The sequence below is a fragment of the Vulpes lagopus genome, chromosome 1 (genome assembly GCF_018345385.1).
Source record: "Vulpes lagopus strain Blue_001 chromosome 1, ASM1834538v1, whole genome shotgun sequence".
NCBI classification, from domain to species: Eukaryota; Metazoa; Chordata; class Mammalia; order Carnivora; family Canidae; genus Vulpes; species Vulpes lagopus.
Genome location: NC_054824.1, coordinates 73,133,135 through 73,153,613, shown reverse-complemented (window position 1 = coordinate 73,153,613; position 20,479 = coordinate 73,133,135). Strand labels below are relative to the sequence as shown.

Sequence of the window (20,479 nt, the reverse complement as noted above, 5' to 3'; positions counted from 1 at the left end):
TTTCTTTTGTGGTGAGTTCTTCCTTCTAGTCATTTTGTCCAGTGCAGAGTGGCAGTATGCGCGAGCTGAGTCAAAAATATCAAGTAAAACACACCCTAGATGATTCCGAAGAGGTCAGAGACCAGAAAATAAAAGAAAAAGAACAGAACAAAAGAAAACAAAAAGACCACTAACGTGAAAAAAATTTTTTTAAATTTATTCATTTATTCATGAGAGAGATAGAGTGAGGCAGAAACAAGGTCCCTGTGGGGAGCCTGATCGATGTGGGACTCGATCCCAGGACCCCAGAATCATGACCTGAACCGAAGGTGGATGATCAATCTCTGAGCCACCCTGGCGTCCCTGAAAAACAAATTTTAAAACAAAGTAGTAAAAATAAAAAACCAAAACCAAAAGCAAAGAAGAGAAATGAGAAGAAAAGGGGGGGATGGTGGTGGTGAGGAAATGGTAGTGGAGGGAGCACGTAGTTTCCCCGAGGGGACCTAGAGGGTGATCTTCTTGGTTCTGCGTGTATTTTGTTCTGTATGTTAGAAGATGCTCAATCCCAAATTCATAGAAACCAGCAATGCTTATATTGGCCAACATCGACCATGAAAACATAAGATAAAAGAAGAGGGCCGGAGGGGAAGGAAGAGGGAATATAATCTGTCAGAATGGACGGCTCGGGTTCCACGTGGTTCTGGGTGTATTTTGGTCTGCGTGTTAGGACGCACTAACTCCTCCATTGTAAAAGGAAAGGAGACAAAGAAAACAAACCAATACCCATATCCCGTGTATCTCCCCAAATCAAATTGAACACATTGAAGGGAATCCAGAAGTGAAAAATTCATCTAAGGCATGTAATTGTAGAAATATGAGAGTCAGAAAGGAAAAAAACTTACAAATGAAGAGTTGGTAAAATATTGACGTTAAGGTGGGAAAAGAAAAACAATTGGAAATTTTTAGCCTCCTGTGAAAAGGAGTCGTACTGAGACAGGAGTGGGGGTGGCCCGTGTCCGCTCCGGAGTCCCCACCGCGACCCGGCCAGGCTCGGGCTGCACAGTGGGGCGCGGGGTGGGGGGTGAGAAAGGGTGGTGGGAGGGTGGGGGGGTGAGAGGGAGCAGTGGGGGTGGGGTGTGAGAGGGAGGGGTGGGGGAGGGTGGGGGTAGGAGGGGAGGGGGGAGGGGTGGAGTGAGGGGAGGGAGTGTGGCGGTGGGGGTGGGGGGGGGGGGGAAGGGGGGAGGCCTCGCCGTCCTGCGCCTCCGCCCCCTGCGGCTTAGGGGTACACCCCGGTAAGCTCGTGCACCCCCCCGTGCTCCCTCCGTGATCCCCCCACCGTGCCGCCCCCTGTGTTCCCCCCTGTGCTCTCCTCCGTGCCCCCCCGTAACCCCCCATGCTCCCCCCATGCCCCCCCCGTGCCACCCCCGTGCTCCCCCGTGCTCTCCCGGTGCTCCCCCCGTGCCACCCCCGTGCTCCCCCATGCTCCCCCGTGCCGCCCCCCTCGTGCTCCCCCCGTGCTCCCCCCGTGCCACCCCCGTGCTCCCCCCGTGCCCCCATGCTCCCCCGTGCTGCCCCCCGTGCTCCCTCCGTGCCCCCATGCTCCCCTGTGCTGCCCCCCTCGTGCTCCCCCCATGCTCCCCCCGTGCTCCCCCTGTGTCCCCCATGCTCCCCCGTGCCTCCCCCCGTGCTCCCCCCGTGCCACCCTCGTGCTCCCCCTGTGCTTCCCCCCATGCTCCCTCCGTGCCCCCCTATGCCCCCCCGTGCCACCCCCTGTGCTCCCCCGGTGCTCCCCCCATGCTCCCCCGGTCCTCGCCCCATGCCCCCCCCCCCCCGTGTCCCCCGTGCTCCCCCCACCGTGCCGCCCCCAGTGCTCCCCCCGTGCTCCCCCCCCAGCACCTGGGGAACCCGGAGGCTCCCCTGCACTCCTGCCAGTCCCCCCCCCCCCCACGCCCCGTTCCCTGCTGAGCCTTCTCAATCGGGAACCAGGCCCAGGGCAGAGTTCCCAGCTCCGGGTGCTCCGACCGAGGCCTCCCCTTCTGGGTGCCGTGCCCTCCCCCACTGCATTTCTTTTTTTTTTCTCCGCCCTCCTACTTCTAGAAGTGAGCCCTTTTCTCTCTGTAGCGCTCCAGCTGCTCTCTCTTTACATCTCGGTTGAATTTGTGGGTGTTCGGGTTGTTTTGAAAGTTGTCTAGGTAAGTTGGTGGGACCCTCCTCCTCCGGCTTCTTGCCTGCCCCCCTCGAGATAAATATTAGTATCATGCAAAGACTTTTAAAGCCATCAGCCTACTTTGTTTTTGTTTTTTAAAAATATTTTATTTATTTATTCCTGAGAGACACAGAGAGAGGCAGAGACACAGGGAGAGGGAGAAGCAGGCCCCTCGCAGGGAGCCCAATGTGGGACTTGATCCCAGGACCCCAGGGTCACGCCCTGAGCCACAGGTCAACCGCTGAGCCACCCAGGTGCCCCCACCATCAGTCTACTTTGAATGGTAGACTCCGGACATTGAAAATGATCTGAGACTGCTTACCTTGGTCATGCCTTCACTCTGCACCCCTTAAGACATGTACACACTCACCTACGCGCACACATGCACACACACACACACACCTCATTCTGCAGCCCTTGGAAGAACATCCCTAGACAGGAAACCACTATTTTCCAAAGCAACTTCTTCCACCCCTGGCTAGCCCCACAGGGAGAGTGTGCCTCTCCATACTGGGTCCAAACTTACCTCCTTCCATCTCTCCTCTTCTAACTCAGGATTTAAAAAGCTAGTTTATGAAGCAAACAAACAAATCAAGGAACAAGCCCACAATCCTTAGGATTCCTCCTGCCATCGAGAGCCACGCAGGTACCTGTGGCCAGCCGTTCGGCCGAGGTCAGGCTCCTGGCACCAGACTGGCCTTTTGCCAGGAGGGGAGGTAAGCGTGGACCCCAGGCCTCGGTCCTCACCCCTGGATCAGCCTCCTGGGAACTTTCTAGCGCCAAGTGGCTGTCCCAGAGTCCTAAAGTGGCCAGGCCTGTGATCTTAGCTGGATTTTGGCCTCAGTGGCCATCTGTCCATGGAACCAGTTCAGGGTCATTTGGTTAATCTTCAGAGGTCTTGCCCCATATTCTCTTCTCCTGCCTGTGACCCTGGTGACATTCCGGGAACACTTAGTCCATGTGAGGGGAGGAACCACTGCCCGGAACTTTGATCAGTGCTGGGGCTGCTGGGCTCACACTGACAATAGACCACACCAGACACACTTCTGCTCCCTAGGAAGAGCCAGAGCTTCTGGGGCGCATCCACTCAGCCCCTCACGGTAGGTCTCCTGGGGTCTGTGAGGATGTGGCAGGAATCTTGCCTTGGATCCTGGCTGCAGGGCAGGAAAAGGGCAGGTTACTTCTCTCAGGCTCAGAGCCTGTCCCCAACCCCAAGCAGGATACACTGTTCCTGTCCTCTGCCATGGGGGGAGAAGCCCCCTCGGTACCCAGGCAGGGTGGTGCTGGTCTGAGACAGGAGGCAGGTGGCAGCAAGGACGTCCTGAGATAAAGGTGACCTGGTCCGTGTGCTCTGGGAGCACAAAGTGAATGGTGGGATAAGCAGGACTACCGTGTGTCCAGGTTTGCCTGGTTCCCTCCTCCTTTATGCCTGGTTTATGCCAGCCTGCCGCTTCCCTTTGAGACCTGGTTTAGTTGATAGAGTCACTCTAGGAATGAAATCTGTACGTAGCTACCTTTTATTGAACATTTACTATTTGCCAGGTATTGTGTTAAGTGCTTTGTATTTATTTTCCAGTGTAAGCATATATATTATCCAACTGGGGACAAATTTTAACCCTGAAGGATGAGGTTGCAATCATGCGTGGGTTCCTTCCTTCTTGGAGAGGAGGAGTGACCTGCCCAAGCCCACGGAGCCTGTAGGGAGCAGTGTCGGAATTTGGACCTGGGCCACAGCCCTGGGAGAGCTCAAGTGCTTCCCCGCTCCACTAAGCACAAGGAACACAAGATGTGATTATAGGGGACCAAGAGCCCCAGACACACTGAGTTCAACTCAGCGCACCACACTCGGCCCCGCTCTGGGCCAGCTGCGGGGTGTACAGCCAGGCAAGACAGGCTGCAGGAGGCATGCCCAGCCCCAGCAGCTCGCAGGCAGGTGGGTGCAAACGACCAGAAGTTAGAGCAGAAGGACCCAAACATTCAACCGAGGATGAGAATGACCTATGGGATCCACAGGAGATGCAGGCAAGGACGGCTTCCCGGGGAAGGTGTGAATACAGGGGAAATGGGGAGATATGGGGACATTCTAAAATGGAAAGGGCGGTAGAAGGGGAGGTAGGGGTGGCAAAGCACGGGACGCATCTGAAAAAAGGACAGTGCTCAGTTCACGGCTTCTCTGATTACGCTCTGCTGACAGGCTCTTTGGAGGTTTCGCAATGTAATTGCAAGGGAGGAGAGCAACCCAGGAAGCCCGAATGGTGTCTTTGGAACTGGGTTGTGTGTTTTACATGATTATCTGAATTTTTATGATTTTCAACCTTATTACAAAAGTGACCTATTTATTATTATTTTTAGAAACTGTAGAAAACATATGATAAAGCAAAAGGAAAGAATTAAAATCACTCACAATTCTCTTTTTCGGAGGTAGCTGCTACCTCTGAACTGTATAATCTGAAGCTTATCTAGGGGCCCATTGAGAGTCACTTCATTTATATAAATGTGTGGGTTGAAAGGGTCTCATTATGAATAATAAAAGACAATCCTCTGTTATCTCAGGAAATTTCAAGGGTTTTTGGAGCTCTGTGGCAGGAGCCAGGACAAAGACCAAATATATATATATTTTTTCATTTTTCTTTATTTATGATAGGCACACAGTGAGAGAGAGAGGCAGAGACATAGGCAGAGGAAGAAGCAGGCTCCATGCACCGGGAGCCCGACGTGGGATTCGATCCCGGGTCTCCAGGATCACGCCCTGGGCCAAAGGGAGGCGCCAAACCGCTGCGCCACCCAGGGATCCCCCAAATATATATTTCTTACTATATCACTGTATCACAAACTCAATGCCAGTTATCTCATTTAATGACCACAACTCTAACAAAACTGTAATTTAGGTGGTAGTGTTGCTATCGTGATTGTTCTCAATTCACAAATGCAGAAGCCAGGCACTAGGGGTTACTTCACTGCCTGGGACACAGTGGGCAGCAGGTGGAGGGCCAGCCCGCTGCACAGGTGGGGTGGGGGCAGAGGCAGGAGCCCAGGAAGGGAGCCCAGTGTCCAAGGAGCGGCAGGACTTCCGGGGCGACCTGGACGGAGCAGTCAGGGGCTCCAGATGAGCCTGTGATGTCCCTCCTCCTGCCCTGAGAGGTACTGGGGCCCAAGGGGCAGAGTCCAGCCCTGCTGGCGATGCAGACCTGGACATTGCCATCCCTGAGTACAGCAGCAGCAGTCCTCTGACAGTTCGGGGCTGCGGCTCTGGGCACCCATCACCCTCTGGAAGCAGTGAGGGTTGGCTCTGTGGTGGATGACAGACCAGCCTGTGGCACACACAGAAACATATCAATCCAAAAGCAATTTGAGAAGAGGAAAAAGTCCATTTGCAACCAGTCAACCACTCCCCTGCCCCTGCCCCTGCCAAAGCCAGACTCCCCTGGCTTGCTGAAAGTATGGAACGTTTTCTGTGGGCATTTGCTGGTCTCTGCAGAAATGTGGAGGTGGTTTCTCAGATGAGGAGCAGGAATCTCCTGGCTCCTGTCCCACAGTCCCTGGTGCTGCCAGCCCCCACAGTGCCTCGGCAGGAGCACTTCCCATCTCCAGAGCCCCCAGTGACCTGTTCTTGAGGGCACTTGGGAAAGGAGCCCAAGTCTAGGGCATCCCGGCCAGAGCCATCAGAATCTGTGCTGCCCCGAACCAAGGACAAAACAATTACAAGCTTCTCTTGGCTGGGAGGAAACAGCCAGAAAAAGTGCTATAGAGAGGCATCTTGCTGGTCCACAAAGGGGGTGATTGGATGATCTCAGCAGGTTTTCCATAGCTGACCTCTGTGACAATTTTAGAGCAAAGTTGGGGCTGGCCTGAGCTCCGAATAATCAAGGTCATGAACGCTCACTGTGCGCCAGGCACTGGGTTTGCAGCTTCCAACATATTTTCTCATTCAGTCCCCAGAACAACCCTGTGAAATAGGTAGAATTAAAGTTTGCTGTTTGGGGATCCCTGGGTGGCGCAGTGGTTTGGCGCCTGCCTTTGGCCCAGGGCACGATCCTGGAGACCCGGGATCGAGTCCCACGTCGGGCTCCCGGTGCATGGAGCCTGCTTCTCCCTCCGCCTGCTTCTCCCTCCGCCTGTGTCTCTGCCTCTCTCTCTCTCTGTGACTATCATAAATAAATAAAAATTTAAAAAAAATTAAAGTTTGCTGTTTGAAGATAAGGAAATGGAAGTACAGAGAGGTTAAGCAACTCAGCGAAGGCCACACAGCAAATGGGGGCTAGAGACAGCGCCTGTAGCCATAGACTGTCTGACTCTAGGACACAAAGAGAATGAGTCTTGGGCTGGGGGTGGATAGCTGAGAAATGGCCCACGTCCGCACCCTCACTGTGAGTACCATCCCCTGCTTCCTCCAACCCCGTAGATGGGGGCTCTCTCCTTCCTGAACCACAGAGGTCCTGTTCTGGCCCTCTTCCCACCACAACACCTCCAAGGGGTGAGAAGTTTGCAAAACAAAGGGACACATACCTCTGGAGCCTATGGCACCACTTTAAATCTTGCTTCAGGTACCCAGGCGCTCCTCATCCACGTCCTCATCCAGTTCCTATCCAGGTCGATCCTCCCTAGGCTGACCATGTCACAGCAGTGCATGACCTTAGGCATGTGGGGACAGACTAGGTGAGGTCCCTTGTATGTGGCCGTTCTAGTGGAAGTTTTTTTTCTGGAAACTGCCTTTGGGAGCCAAGGAGCAAAGGAGTTAACAAGAAAGGGGACTGGCACATCATTATGCATTATTATGCATTATGGCTTATTTATTTATTTATTTATTTATTTATTTATTTATTTATTTTTAAAAGATTTTTTATTTATTCATAGAGACGGGGGCGGGGGGCAGAGACACAGGCAGAGGGAGAAGCAGGCTCCACGCAGGGAGCCTGATGTGGGAATCGATCCAGGGTCTCCAGGATCATGCCCTGGGCTGCAGGCGGCGCTAAACCGCTGCGCCACCAGGGCTGCCCGTTATGGCATATTTAAGATACAGATTTCTCCTCTTACTCTCTGGAGGAGGAGGATTCGAGTCCAGTGTCACGGTCTGGCTGGTGATCATCCATTTGGGCTTGGCCAAGCTGCTCATCCCAGCTATGGAGAGTTCGGTTTGATGAAGCCTAGCCAAGCCCACGGTAGGTCAACGCTGGGCTGGACGCTGAGCACAGAGATGAGCTTGCCTAGCTCACAAGGGCAGCCACGGAGAGCCATCATTTCAGAGAGCTAAGCTAGCTGCTGAATTAGAGGAACATACCACCAGACACCCGATTCGCGAAGTCAAGGAAGGCTCCTGTCCGGATCCCTGGGGGTTTTGTGTAGGATCCCTAGTGGCAGTCCAGGTGGCAGGTGGGGATGGGGCACTGGCCACCTCTTCCTTTTTTTTTTTTATTTAATTTATTTATTCATGAGAGACAGAGAGAGAGAGAGGCAGAGACACAGGCAGAGGGAGAAGCAGGCTCCATGCAGGGAGCCCAACGTGGGACTCGATCCCAGGTCTCCAGGGTCACGCCCTGGGCCGAAGGCAGATGCTCAACCACTGAGACCCCCGGGCTGCCCTGGCCACCTCTTCCTTCTGCAGCCAGGGCCCTCTTCTTATCTGTAGCCACCCCAGACCCGTGTGCCCCTTGCTTCTCAACCCCAGACAGGGTTACAGAGCGCAGCTTCAGCCCCCGGCTCTGTTCCCTCGAGGCTGTCCGTCTAGGAGCCGGACTCGGGTGTAGTGAGTGGCAGGCCCGGTCGTTACAGCCGAGCCCTTCCCTCCTACTTCCTGGGGCTCACGCAGTATCTCTGCAACCGCGGAGGAGCCCCGAGGGGGGGGGTTGTGCTTTCTGTGGGAGAAACGGTCCCTGCTCTATTGATTAGGCAGGAAAATTCCTGGAAAAATCAGATTATTGAGTGCCCGAATGGGAGTGGGGTTAGGGAGGTTTCGTAAGCGCTGTTTGCCCATGGGGAGCCGTTCGGATGGAGGAGGCAGCCGGCCAAGGGCGGCAGAGAGGCAGCCGGCAAGAGGGCTTTGGAGCCAAGATGCCCCAGCACCAAGCCGCCTCTGGTGCTTACTGGGGGCAGGTAAGTTGAGAAAACTAGGGTCATGTTGTTCAAAGGTTTTTCTCTTTCTGTCTTTGTTCCTTCCTCCTTCTCTCTTTGCCTCCTGTCTCTCTCTCTCTCTTCTTTCGTTCCTTCCTGTCTTTTTTAGTAAAGCCAAATATATTCTATCTAAAGGCCATTCTATTCTTCCTACTTTTTTGGTGTTCAAATAACCCTTCTGTTACGACGGTGGCTTACAATCTTTAACAATAATTAACACAATTTATTAATTTCTCAGTTTATGTCAGACACTGATCTAAAAGCGTTGCCTACGTTTCCTCAGTCAACCCTTGCACTTACCCTGACGCGGTGGTAGGCACTATTGTTACCCGGTTCTACAGATAAGGAGAGTGAAGAAGCCGGATTCAGTGACATGCCCAAGGTCACACGGCTGGAATGTGGTGCAGCCGGTACCGGAACTCACAGGACTTGTGCCGCTACAAGCCCCGTAAATGATGGGTGGGAGCAGTAGTGCCTGGGGGGTGCACACCCCCTGGTGGGGCAGCTGAGCCCCGGTTGGTCAGGTCGTGCGGGAATGTGAGCCGCTGCTCCTAAATCATCCTGAAATCTGGACTTTTTAATGTGATATTCCTCAATTTTTACATATTGGCTAGTGGTTCATATATAAGAAAAAAATTGAGCCATAAGACACACCTGTACATGGCAACACCAATTTGTGACCTGGGGTTGGATGCTTACATTAAATTTTTTTTTTTTTTTTTAGCTAACTAAAACCTCGGTCCTCTTTCCTTACTTAAAACCCAAAAAACGAAAACCTACTGGACTGTGGAATCCCCGTATCTGGGACCGTTCTGTCCACACAGTGTTGGAAAGTTCCACGGGCTCCAAGGTGCTGGGGAGGCAGGTGGGCAGGAGGAGAGCATTTGGCAGCAGGAGCAGGGAGCAGGTGACGCATTCAAGATAGGAGCCCGTCAGGGCAGCCCAGGGGCCCAGCGGTTTAGCCCCACCTTTGGCCCAGGGCCTGACCCCGGGGTCCCGGGATCAAGTCCTGCATCGGGCTCCCTTCATGGAGCCTGCTTCTCCCTCTGCCTGTGTCTCTGCCTCTCTCTCTCTCTCTCTCTCTCTGTGTCTCTCATGAATAAATAAATAATATCTTTAAAAAAAAAAAAAGAAAAAAAGATAGGAGCCCGTCACCCCCGGCAGAAATACGAGAGCAGACAGTGAGGCTCTGAAATGCGGCGGGAACGCGGTCAGTCATGGTTGAAGCTTCTCCAAGGCGCTAATAACCTCCCGCATTTTACCCGTTGCCTGCAAACTTCCAAGACCCCACGGTCCCCTCCCTTCCCTCGCTTCCATGCCTTTTGACCTCATTTGCCCGCTCTCCCACCTGGAGAGAACACGGGACACCAGGAGGCCGGGACGTGGGCCCTGCCCCTGAACCCCCGGCGACCGGGGACAGGCCCCGTGGCCCCTCGCTGTTGGAGGTCTGAGCCCTGCACCCGTGGAGCTCACCAGGCTGCCGCCCCTGTCCCCACTATCCCCACTGCCATCCCCGCCGCCCCCCGGCCTCATGCCCTGATTAGACGTCACCTGTGCTCTCTCTTCCCCGGGACCAGGACATGCTGCCCCGGGCCTGGCTGCGCTGGGCCTGCCTCCTGCTCCTGGCCCGGTGCGCCCGGCCCTGCCCCGCGGGCTGCGACTGCTTCGCGCAGGAGCTCTTCTGCTCCGACGCCGAGCTGGCTGCCGTCCCGCCCGACATCCCGCCGCTCGCCACCGACATCATCTTCGTGGAGACGTCGCTCAGCGCGCTCGGGTCCAGGGCCTTCAGCGGCAGCCCCAACCTGACCAAGGTGGTCTTCCTCAACGCCCCGCTCCAGCACCTCGGGCCAGACGCCTTCGGGGGGCTGCCCAGGCTGCAGGACCTGGAGGTCACGGGCGGCGCCTTCACCAACCTCAGCTCCGCCGCCTTCTCCAACCTGACCTCGCTCAGCAAGTTCACACTCAACTTCAACCTGCTGGAGGCTCTGCCCGAGGGCCTCTTCGGCCACATGGAAGCCCTGGAGTCTCTCCAGCTGCAGGGCAACCGGCTCCAGAGCCTGCCCAGGAGGCTCTTCCAGCCTCTGATGCGTCTGCAGAGCCTCAACCTGGCTCAGAACCTGCTGGCCCACTTGCCCGAGGGGCTGTTTGACCCCCTGGGCAGCCTGCAGACCCTGAGGCTGAGCGACAACGCGCTCTCCGGCCTGCCCCCAGGTGTGTTCGGTGGCCTGCACAGCCTACGGGAGCTCTTCCTGGACGGCAACTCCATCTCGGAGCTGCCCCCGGGGGTGTTCTCCCGGCTCTTCCGGCTGGAGCAGCTGTGGCTGCAGCGCAATGCCATCGGGCACCTGCCCCCCTCGGTCTTCTCCTCCCTGGGCAACCTGACCTTCCTGAGCCTGCAGGGGAACGCGCTGCGGGTGCTGCCCGCCGGCCTCTTCGCCCCTACCCCTGGCCTGCTGGTCCTGTCTCTGTCTTACAACAAGCTGGAGGCCGTCAGCGAGGGCGCCTTTGCCAACCTGTCCAGCCTCAGTTCCCTGACGCTGTCGCACAACGCCATTACCCACCTCCCGGCCGGCGTCTTCAAAGGCCTTGAGGGGCTGGTTAAGCTCTACTTGGGCAGCAACAACCTGACAGCCCTGCACCCAGCCCTCTTCCAGAACCTGTCCAATCTGGAACTGCTCAGTCTGTCTAGGAACCTCCTGACCACGCTCCCCAAGGGCATCTTCGACAGCAACTACAACCTGTTCAACCTGGCCCTGCACGGCAACCCCTGGCAATGCGACTGCCACCTGGCCTACCTCTTTCAGTGGCTGTACCAGTACAGCGACCGGCTCTTCAACATCCAGACCTACTGTGCGGGCCCTGCCTATCTGAAGGGCCAGGTGTTGCCTGCCCTAAAGGAGGAGCAGCTGGTGTGTCCTGTCACCCGGGATCACTTGGGCTTCCAGGCCCCGGGGCCGGAGCACGGGGACCCAGGGAGCAGCTGGGACCTGGGGGTGGAGGAGAGGTCTGTCTGGAGCCGGTGCACCTACAGCAACCCCGAGGGCACCGTGGTGCTTGCCTGTGACGAGGCCCGGTGTCGCTGGCTAAACATCCAGCTGTCTCCCAGGCAGGGGTCGGGCCCCCCGGGGATGACATATAATGCCAGCCAGGGGTGGGACTTGAAGTCGAGCTGTGGCTCTGTGAGGGTCACTGTGGCTATCGAGGCTCAGCCAGGGGGGCACTAGGCGCAGGGCATACGGAGCTGAGGCCTGGAGGCACTTCAGTTGTCAGCTTTCTGGTGCATCTGCCTCAGTGGGCCTCAGCTCTCAGCACCAGTCCTCCTCTGGTTGGCAGGACACCACTCTCTAAGAGCCCAGCCACCCCTTCAGTCTTCAGGCACCTCCTCCGTGCTGGTGCCCCCCAGGGGCCTGTTGTTCGGTCTCCCTGGGGAATCTTGTGCATGTCCCTGGGATGGGATGCATGACAACCCACATCTCCATCTCAGGTTCATGGGCGGGATGCACGACAACCTGCAGCCCCGTGTCTGATCATTCACCCACAAACCTGTGTGGAACAGACCTGCTCCCCGTTCCTCCTGGATTCCCCTCCAGCAGGTCGCCAAGCCCAGGAGCCGGGTGTGGTCTCTGGTCTCTTCTCAGCCTTGATCCTCATTGGCCTACCAGTCAGCGAATGTTTCTGAGCACCCCTCTGTCCATTCCCCCTTCCTGTTCCCAGCCCGAGGAGGCTCTTTGTCTCCCCAGACCGAATCATGTGCAGCTCCTGCCTGGTTCTCCTGCATGCAGTGTGGACTGGTAGGGGGAAATGCCGGGGTGAGGGGGGGAGAAGTGAATCTGACGTATCGCAGGCCCTCCAGGAACTCGCTCGTGGTCTGCCAGGAGAGGTCAGACAAGGGTGCACGTGTCCTGGCTTCTGGGTGGAGGACAGTGAAGCCATCACCAGGGGCAGGGACAGGTTTGGGGGAAGACAGGAGCACATGTCCGCGTCAGACAAGGAAGTGTCCCTCCTCCCTCATGTCCAGTGATGCTCTTTTAAAAAACGTGCTTCCCGAGGCTCAAATCAGAATCACCATAAATTCTAAGAGGATGGAAGGTCGTTCAGCAGATTTGCCGAAGGAACAGGCTCCCAGATTCATTGGGTTCAGCTCCCAGAAGCTTTGGGATTCAAATCTTCATCGGTCCTCCACGGTTGGGGGACTGTGCCGCCTCCAGAAGGCCGAGGCCCGATGTCTGAGACCTGAAGTCCTGTAATGCCAGCCCCGCTGTGCCGTCCTGCCCGGCCCGGGCCAGCTGCACGAGGCCGCGGCCTTCCCTCTGTGGGGGATGAGTCCTCTCCGGGGGGAGCACCGCCGCACCCGGCACCTCCGGGAGTTCACGACCACCTGTCTGAACTACAGCTCACGGCCCACTCAGGCATCTGCTGCCAGAGATAAAGGAACAAGATAATCGAGTGACATTTCTCTTAATTATATTTTCCCCCAAACTCTAACTCTTTATTAAATTACAGTATAATTGTGCTGAGTGATGTTGGGGAAAAGAGCTCTGGCTAACAGCCAGGGGCTGTGTCGTCTGAGCAAGCTGCTTCTTTTCCCTTTCAAGTTGGCTCGGTGAGACCAGAGTTACTGTGCTCTTTTGGGTAGCATTGCCAGATTTTTGCAAATAAACATATATATGTTGCATGGGACCTACTTATACTACAAAATGATTTGCAGTTGGGTATGCAGTGTTTTAGCTGGCGGCCCAGCCACCTGACGAATGTTGGGGAAACGGTACCATGGAGGCGGTGGGGAACCAGAGGATGGTTCTCCTCCGGGCCAGAGGGAGGCCAGGGCAAAGTCTGCAGTGGAAGAAGTCCTCGCCACGCAGGGGGCACAGGATCTTGAGGGGAAGCAGAGGCGCTGAGCATCCCTCCAGTCAGAATGAGTGCAGCAGAGACGAGGCTCCGAGGGCACCCCACACCCCGGGAGGCCTCACGCCCTGCTGCCTGTCTCCTGCTGCAGCTGTCCCAGTCTGGGGCAGAGTAAAGCTCTGATGGGTTCTGGAATTGAAATCAGGACACTTGGCTCCCCTCTTCCTTAATCTTCAGCCTCTGGCCAATCGTGGCTCCTCTCTGGGCCTTTCCTCAGTTTGGTTCTTTTTTAAAGATTTATTTATTTGTTTATTTGAGAGAGAGCGAGTGAGTGAGAGCACTTGGGAGGGGGCTGAGTGAGAGGGAGAGAGAGAACCCCAACAGACGCCTCGCCGAGCATGGAGACCAACCGATTTCATGACCCGGAGACCACGACCTGAGCCGAAACCAAGAGCTGGACACCTACTGACTGAGCCACCCAGACGCCCCAGGAGTTTGGTGGTTCTTCTTCCTCTTCTTCCTCCTCCTCTTCTTCTTCTAAAGATTTTCTGTTTATCTGGGAGAGAGAGAGCATGTACAAGCAGGTGGAGAGGGAGAGGGAGAAGCAGACTCTCCGCTGAGCAAGGGGCCAGGCATGGGCTCCATCCCAGGACCATGAGACCGTGATCTGAACCCAAGGCAGACACTTAATGGGCTGACCACCCAGGCGCCCCGGGAGTCTGGTTCTTGATGCTGATTGAACCTCAGAATCACCTGGGGACGTTAAGCCAACCCCAACAACAGGTACCAGGGCAGCCCCCACTCCCGAGGATTTGATTCAATCAGCCTGGGGGGACCCAGAGAGCAGTCTTATTCCTAAGTCCCGCAGGGACATCTAATGCTCAGCCAAGGTTGAAAGCTTGGGCTCGATGTTGTCCCATGTGGGGTCTCACAGTGTTTGCATAGCTAGACCCAGGGCAGTGGAGCGAATGCCGGCTTGGGCAGACCAAACCGCTAGAGTGCCCTGGGTGGTTCATGAATAAGAGGAGCCACACACTGCACAGAAGAAGAGGGTTTCTTTGTTCTTGGTGTTTTTCCTCATGCCCTCCGTAGATTCTGAAGAAACAAGCTGGATGCACACTGCCTTGTTTTCTTGTAGTGCGAGGGCGGCCGGGTCATCCCAAAGCACCTCCTTCCGACAGGTGGGGCCCCCCCGCCTGATGTCTCGAATGCTCCTCAGTTGGGTGATTCCCTGCCACTAGCCAGCAGTGTAACCTTGGAGCAGCTACTGTAGCCGCCTGTGCCTCAGTTTCCTCCTCCACACCACGGATTGTGGGCATAGCGGTGCCCACTGACCGTGCTGTTGGAGAAGGGGGAGTGAGCGCATTCACGTAAGGTCCCCGGAACAACGCACCTGGGTTCTCAGAAGTACAACCTACTGTGGGTACTGGAGAGTCTGGCGCTGCCCAAACCCAGGCGGTTTAGTGCAGCGTAAGCCGGCAGTGACATCTCCCTCGCGCTGCGCTCTTGGCTCCCCCACGTCTGCTTCTGCAGACCGTTCAGCTCTCCACGCGGCCGGGCCCACGCAGCGGCCGGGCTCCTGCTGCTCCTTGGGGCTCCGTGCTGTCCCCGCAGTCCTCGCTGGAAGTTACACCCCGGCGCCCGCAGGGAGGGGACAAGGGACGGTGGAGGGCCTCAACTCGGTGCTGCAGAGCCTTCTTCTGTCTCCTGCAGTTCTGGGTCAGTGCCAGGCCCCTGGGTGCCCGCGCCCGAGGGGTGGCTGGCGGGGGCCTGCGGTCCCTGTGGGTCCCCGGCTGGCACCGACACCTCGTGGCCTGTGGACATGTTTGTCCCGGCGATGCTGCGTGTCCTGCCCTGCGGGACAGCCTGGTAGGACAGTGAGTTGTCAGGCGTCTCCCACAACCATGCCAGCGCCCCACCAGCCAGCGCGCCCTGGGGGCCATGCCGCCTGCCACTCTCCGTCCCTGGCCAGGCCCACTGCTCAGGCCGCTGCCCTGAGTTAAAGACGGCGGGAGCTGGCATGTGCGTGCGGCAAGGTGTTGGGGGGATTCCGGGTGGAGACGCGGCCCCCCGAAGCCAGGGTACTGAAGAGACAGGGAGCTCTGGGACAATGACAAGCAGTTCCTTGGTGCTGGAGCCACAGGCGAGAGGTGGAGATGGCCGGGGACCGGGCTGCACAGCGGAGCGCTTCACCCGACGGGTCAAGCCCCGGGTCGCCGATCCCTCTCACAGCCGGGCCACAGCTAGGGCCGTTTCAGGAAAGAGCACCCACGGGAGTCTCTACACCACTTCAGGGACCTGCCCAGGCCCATAACCCCGGGGAGCCTCAAAGACCCCTTCCTGCCCTGCGTCCGTGGAGCCAGCTGGGCCCACGCTCGCCGGTGGCTGTGAGCGGGGCTCTGAGGGGACGAGGAGAAGTCCCCCACGGCTCCAGCAAAGGAAGAGCTTGGACTTGACGTGGGCCACGTGTCTCTGGCCAACGCCTGCTGCGGGAGGGCCGCGTTCGTGTCCTCTGTCCCGCCCTCTGTCCCCAGCCATCCCGAGTGAGAGGCACGGTGGAGGCACGGCGCCTCATGCGGTCCTGGGATAGAGTGTGTGTGCGCGTGTGTGCATGTGCGTGTGCGTGTGCGTGTGCGCCCGAGGGCAGGCCTTTGGGAAGGACCAGGCCCCCCTGTGAGCGGGCCCCAGGCGTCCGCATCTGTGTGGCGACTGTAAGGACGGGGGTGGGGGGGGGGACGGGGGGGACGTTAGATCTCAGGTCAGCGTTTCAACACTTAGAGTCATCATCAAGCAAGCACAACAGGACAAAAGTGCAGGCCTACTTTGTCAATCTAAGCACACGAGCTGTCGCAGTCTGTGGGCTGTCCCGAGGCCACGAGCCATGCTGTCCTGCGGCGTCATCCCTCCCGCTCTCCTGGGCTCCCTCGCGGCCTGGCTCCTGTCCGCAGGGCCGCCAGCTTCCGTGGTGCTGAGGGCACTTGCCTTCGGCTCAGTGGCCTCCCTGCCATCAGGATGGGGTCACAAGCCAAAAGACCAGACAGTCTGGCTCTCCTTAGGGTCTCACCTGTCACCCTGCCTTCTTGCTCACTTAGAATGTGGGTGGCTGGTCATAACAGAAAGGCCAGAGACGTGGCCGGGTGCCAAAACTCACCCGAGACTAGCAGGCCGATGGCGCCAGCCTCTTTTCAGGGGCTGGATAATCTCAGGGGACCCCGAGAGCCTATCAGATTCAGTCCAGCCCGCATCCCAAATGCCTCAGTGGTGTCGCTGAGCCCAGGCCAGGCCCGGCGTCTGCTTGGCATCCCCGGTCTTCCTCGAGTACAAAGTGCTTCTGGTGGGTTCGACTCCCCCCTAGGGCAGGCGTGCACATTCAGGTGGGAACTGTGGCCCCGAAGGCATCATTCACCTGCCACGGTTACACACGTGGCTGTGGGCCGTACGGCTGCTGCTGGGAATCCAGCGGCCTCCCCGGGACACCCCTGTTGCTACAGCGCCACCCTGTTTCCCTGGGCCGGGGCCCCGCACGTCCCCACGCCTCCTGCTGCCGCCTTGCCCCATCCCACCCCAGATGCCTGGCTGCGGACACTGTGGCTGGGGCAGGAGTCAGCTTTGGCCTCGGCCCCGAAAGCCTGCACCGGGGCCATGCCGACCGTCCCACACCTGCCAGCCCTCCCAGCCCGTGTCCTCGGCGCTGGCCGCCTCTCCTTTCGGGGGCACCTCCTGCTTCCTGCGGTCCTGGGTGGGCCACCCCGTCTCCCCAGCTGCCCGCTCTGTGATGCCGATGCTCTGGGTGCTGGCCTGCTGCTCTCACACGGCCTCCCAGCCCTCTCCGCCTGCTTTCTGTGCTGCGGAGGCATTTCCCAGGTGTCTGGATCTGGGCTTGCTAGGAGCCTTGGCCCTTAGCAGGTGCAAGGTGGGGAGTGGATGGGGTGGGTGGGGGAGAAGCCCGGGTATTTCATCCCCATCCCCGCGCTGGGGTTCCTCCGTGGCCTCAGCTCCACCTGCACACAGGCCCACTTGGGTTTGTGCAGGGCCAACTAGTTCCTTTCCCTTCCTGCCCTTGATGATGCTGGAGGCTTCCTCACCCGGCTCGCCTCTGTGCGGCCTCAACATCCTGCTCGGTTTCTCAGCTCTCACACGGCTGTGCCACCGACCCTCTGTATTAGATTCCCTCCAGCTGAAGTGCTCACGTGCCAGCTGGACCCCTGACTGACCCGTCCTTTCTCAGAGGATGACACAGAGTCAGTGTCCAGCCAATGGCTTGCCCTTCCCCCCATCCGACATAGAGGCAGAGCCTGAAGACTGTCTCTGGAAGACCTCTGGGGCGCCCCCCTCACTGCTGCAGCCCGGCCCGAGTCCTTATTTCTGGCACCGATGGCCCGAGCCACCTGGCCCCCGCCAGCCCGCTGTCCCCACTGTGGCCCGGAGCACATTCCGGCTGCTCTGTGCTTACCACACCGAGAACGAGGCTTTCTACGAGCTCCTCAACTACGGAGTCAGGACAAATCTCAAGGCAAGGGCGGAGACGCGGTGGAAATGGGCTGGTGCCCTTAACTCTGAGAAATAAGCGCCCCGTGACTGCAGCTACGCTCTCTCACGTGGGGTCAGACCCATGTCCACGGGCGTGGGGTACGGGCCGTGGGCATGCGGTCTCCTTCACCGCGAGGACCGAGCCTCTCGGAGTGAAACCGCCCACGAGGCCGCGCACCTGCCGGAGGCTACCAGCTGGCCCCGACGTCGGTGTGGGGCGCCCCGGAAGGCTGCGGGCTTAAGCCTGAGGAGGAGGCTTGCCTGGCCTCGGCTTTCAGCTTGCCTGTCACTGAGGTGACTTGGAATGTCTGTTAACGGTGGCTGTGCAGGCGGAGCGACAAGGCGGTACCCTGACCTCCGAGAAACAAGTGTCCCTTGAAGCAAAGCTTCAGCTGGCCTCTCCCGCGGGGGACGTAGGCCCTAGCTCAACAGTAGGCTGGCGGCTGGATGGAGCACGCTGTGCCGAGCCCTGGGAACAAGTGTCCCCCGAGTGCGGCTTTCCACTGGCCTCTCAAATACGGGCTTTAGAGCCCAGCCCCACAGGAGGTTCGAAGGGGCCTTAAATGCACCGACCAACCCCTGGGCGACCTGCCTTCCGGGAGTGCGTCTTCCAACCGGCCTCTTGGCCTCTCGCATCAGGGAGTTGGAACCTATTTCCTCAGCAGTGGTGATGGCCCAAAGGGAGAGTCGACTTCTTAGCTCTTGGACAAAGCTTTCCCTGAGGAAGAGGCCTCTCACATAGGGGAGTTAGACCCCGCCTCAACGGCGGCTGTGGAGGCGCAAGGGAAGGAGCTGGCCTTAACTCTGAGGCTCAGGCCTTCCTAGAAAGAGCTTCTCAATTAAGGGAGTTCAAAACTATCCCCACGGCAGGTGCGGAGGTATGGTAAAAACGCCTGGAATGCCTCTGGGACACCCCAGTTCCTTGAATGCAGCTTCCACTAGACTCTTCCATAAGGGACACAGACCCCCTCTCTGCAGGAGTGTGTACTAGCAGGGGACGGCGTTCTCTTTCACTCCGAGAACCAAGACTTCCCTGAGCGAACCTTTCAGTGAGCTCCACACCTGAGGGAGGTTAGCAGCTGGCTCCACGCTCTGAGGTGGAGGCGCAGGCGAAAGGCCTTGGACACAACACTGAGAAGGAGGCTTTCCTGGCTGACAGCTTTCAACCCGCTTATCACTTGAGTGACTTAGAGCCTGTCCCAACATTGGTGTGGAGGTACAGTGTCAAGGCGACATACTGAACGCCGAGAAATAAGCATTTCTTGAATTAAACTTTCAGCTAGCCTCTCCCATGTGGGAGGTATGCCCTAGGTCGACCTTAGGTTGGAGGCCCAATGGGACTCGCTGTCCTGAACCCTGGGAACAGCCGCCCCCTGATGAGTGACGCTTCCACTGGCCTCTCAACTAGGGTTTAGAAGCCAGCTCCACAGTAGGCTTGGAGGGGCCCTAAAATGTGCTGTCCAGCTCTCGGGGAGACCAGCCTTCCTGGAATGTGCCTTCCAACTAGCTTCTCCTTCTCCAGGGAGTTGGAACCTATTTTCTCAGCAGCACTGGAGGCCCAAAGGGAAAGCGTTTACTTATCTCGAAGGACAAAGCTTTTCCTGAAGGAAGCTCTCCACCAGGCCTCTCACTTAGGGGAGTTAGACTCTACCTCCACAGCAGCTGTGGAGGCGCAGTGGAAAGGAACTGGCCTAAATTCTGAGCCTTGGGCCTTCCTAAAAGGCTAGACTTGCAGTTAAGGGAGTTCAAACCTATCTCCACAGCAGGCTTAGTTTAGAGGCGCGGTAAAATGTGATGCAATGCCCCTGGGACACGACAGTTCCTTGAAAGCAGCTTTGCAGCAGCCTCTCCCGTAAGGGCGGTAGCCCCCTGGCCACAGGAGCTGTGTATGGACAGTGGAGAGACGGTCCGCTTCACTCTGAGAGCCGAGCCTTCCTGGAGCGAACCTTTCAACGACCCCTCACAACTGAGGGAGATTAGCAACTACCTCCAAACTTCGGGGTGGAGGCACAGGGGAAGGCAGGTCTCACAACTGAGAAGGAAGCTTTCCTGATTGGCAGTTTGCGACTATTCTATCACTCGGGTGACGTAGGTCCTCTCTCAGCAGTGAGTACGAGGTGCAGTGTGAGGCGACACACCGCGCTTGTTGAGAGGCTAGCCTCCTGGGAAGGCCTGAGCCTCAGCATGAAGGCCAGCTCATTGCCGTTGCGCCTCCACACCTGCTGGGGAGGTTAGGGTCTGACTCCCTGTGTGAGAGGCCTCGTGGAAAGCTTCACTCAGGGAAAGCTTTGTCCTCGGAGATAAGTAGCAAGTTTGCCTTTGCTCCTCCAGCCAGGTGAGGAAACCGTTTCCAACTCCCTGATGTGAGCAGCTGGTTGGAAGGTGCATCCAGGAAGACTTGTCTCCACGTGAGATGGACGGGACATTGAGGGGCCCTCCAGACCTACTGTTGAGGTCAGGACTCCTCTGGAGACAGGGTCTCGCTCCCTCTTGTAAGGGGCTAGTTAAAAGCTGCATTCAAGGAAGTGTGGTGTCCCCGAGGAAATCCAGCATGTTTTTACCGTGCCTCCAAAACTCTCTGGAGGTAGCTTTGACTGGCCTTGAGGCTAGAGTTTCAGGGATGCCTGAGTCTCACAGTTAAGGCCAGCACATTTTCCATAGCACCTCGCAGCTGTGAGGGGCTGGATGCGGGACTCGATCCTGGACCCTGTGATCGTGCCCTGAGCCAAAGGCAGATGCTCAACCGCTGAGCCACCCAGGCATCCCCCGCGTGGCAGACTTTAAACTCCTAGAAACCTCTGTCTCTGGTGA

General features: G+C 57.6%; 1 protein-coding gene across 2 annotated transcripts; it reads left to right on the top strand.

The window, feature by feature from the left end:
* The first annotated feature begins 3,142 nt into the window (after positions 1-3,142).
* On the top strand, positions 3,143-12,973 carry LOC121501477 (carboxypeptidase N subunit 2-like). Of its 2 annotated transcripts, none has more exons than XM_041773540.1 (2): positions 3,143-3,285; positions 9,871-12,973. In XM_041773540.1, exon 2 carries the CDS (start codon positions 9,874-9,876, stop codon positions 11,515-11,517), a length of 1,644 nt encoding a protein of 547 aa, XP_041629474.1. In that variant the 5' UTR covers positions 3,143-3,285; positions 9,871-9,873; the 3' UTR covers positions 11,518-12,973. The 2 variants fall into 2 exon arrangements, with proteins under 2 accessions (XP_041629474.1, XP_041629465.1); XM_041773531.1 differs by lacking the exon at positions 3,143-3,285 and adding an exon at positions 7,070-8,275.
* The last annotated feature ends 7,506 nt before the right edge of the window (positions 12,974-20,479 follow it).

Excerpts from the sequence above, each read along its gene's own strand:
- LOC121501477 (XM_041773531.1), top strand. The coding sequence starts at position 8,171 with ATGGAGGAGGCAGCCGGCCAAGGGCGGCAGAGAGGCAGCCGGCAAGAG. Across the intron at positions 8,276-9,870 it reads CTGGTGCTTACTGGGGGCAG|GACATGCTGCCCCGGGCCTG; the intron begins GTAAGTTGAGAA and ends CCCCGGGACCAG.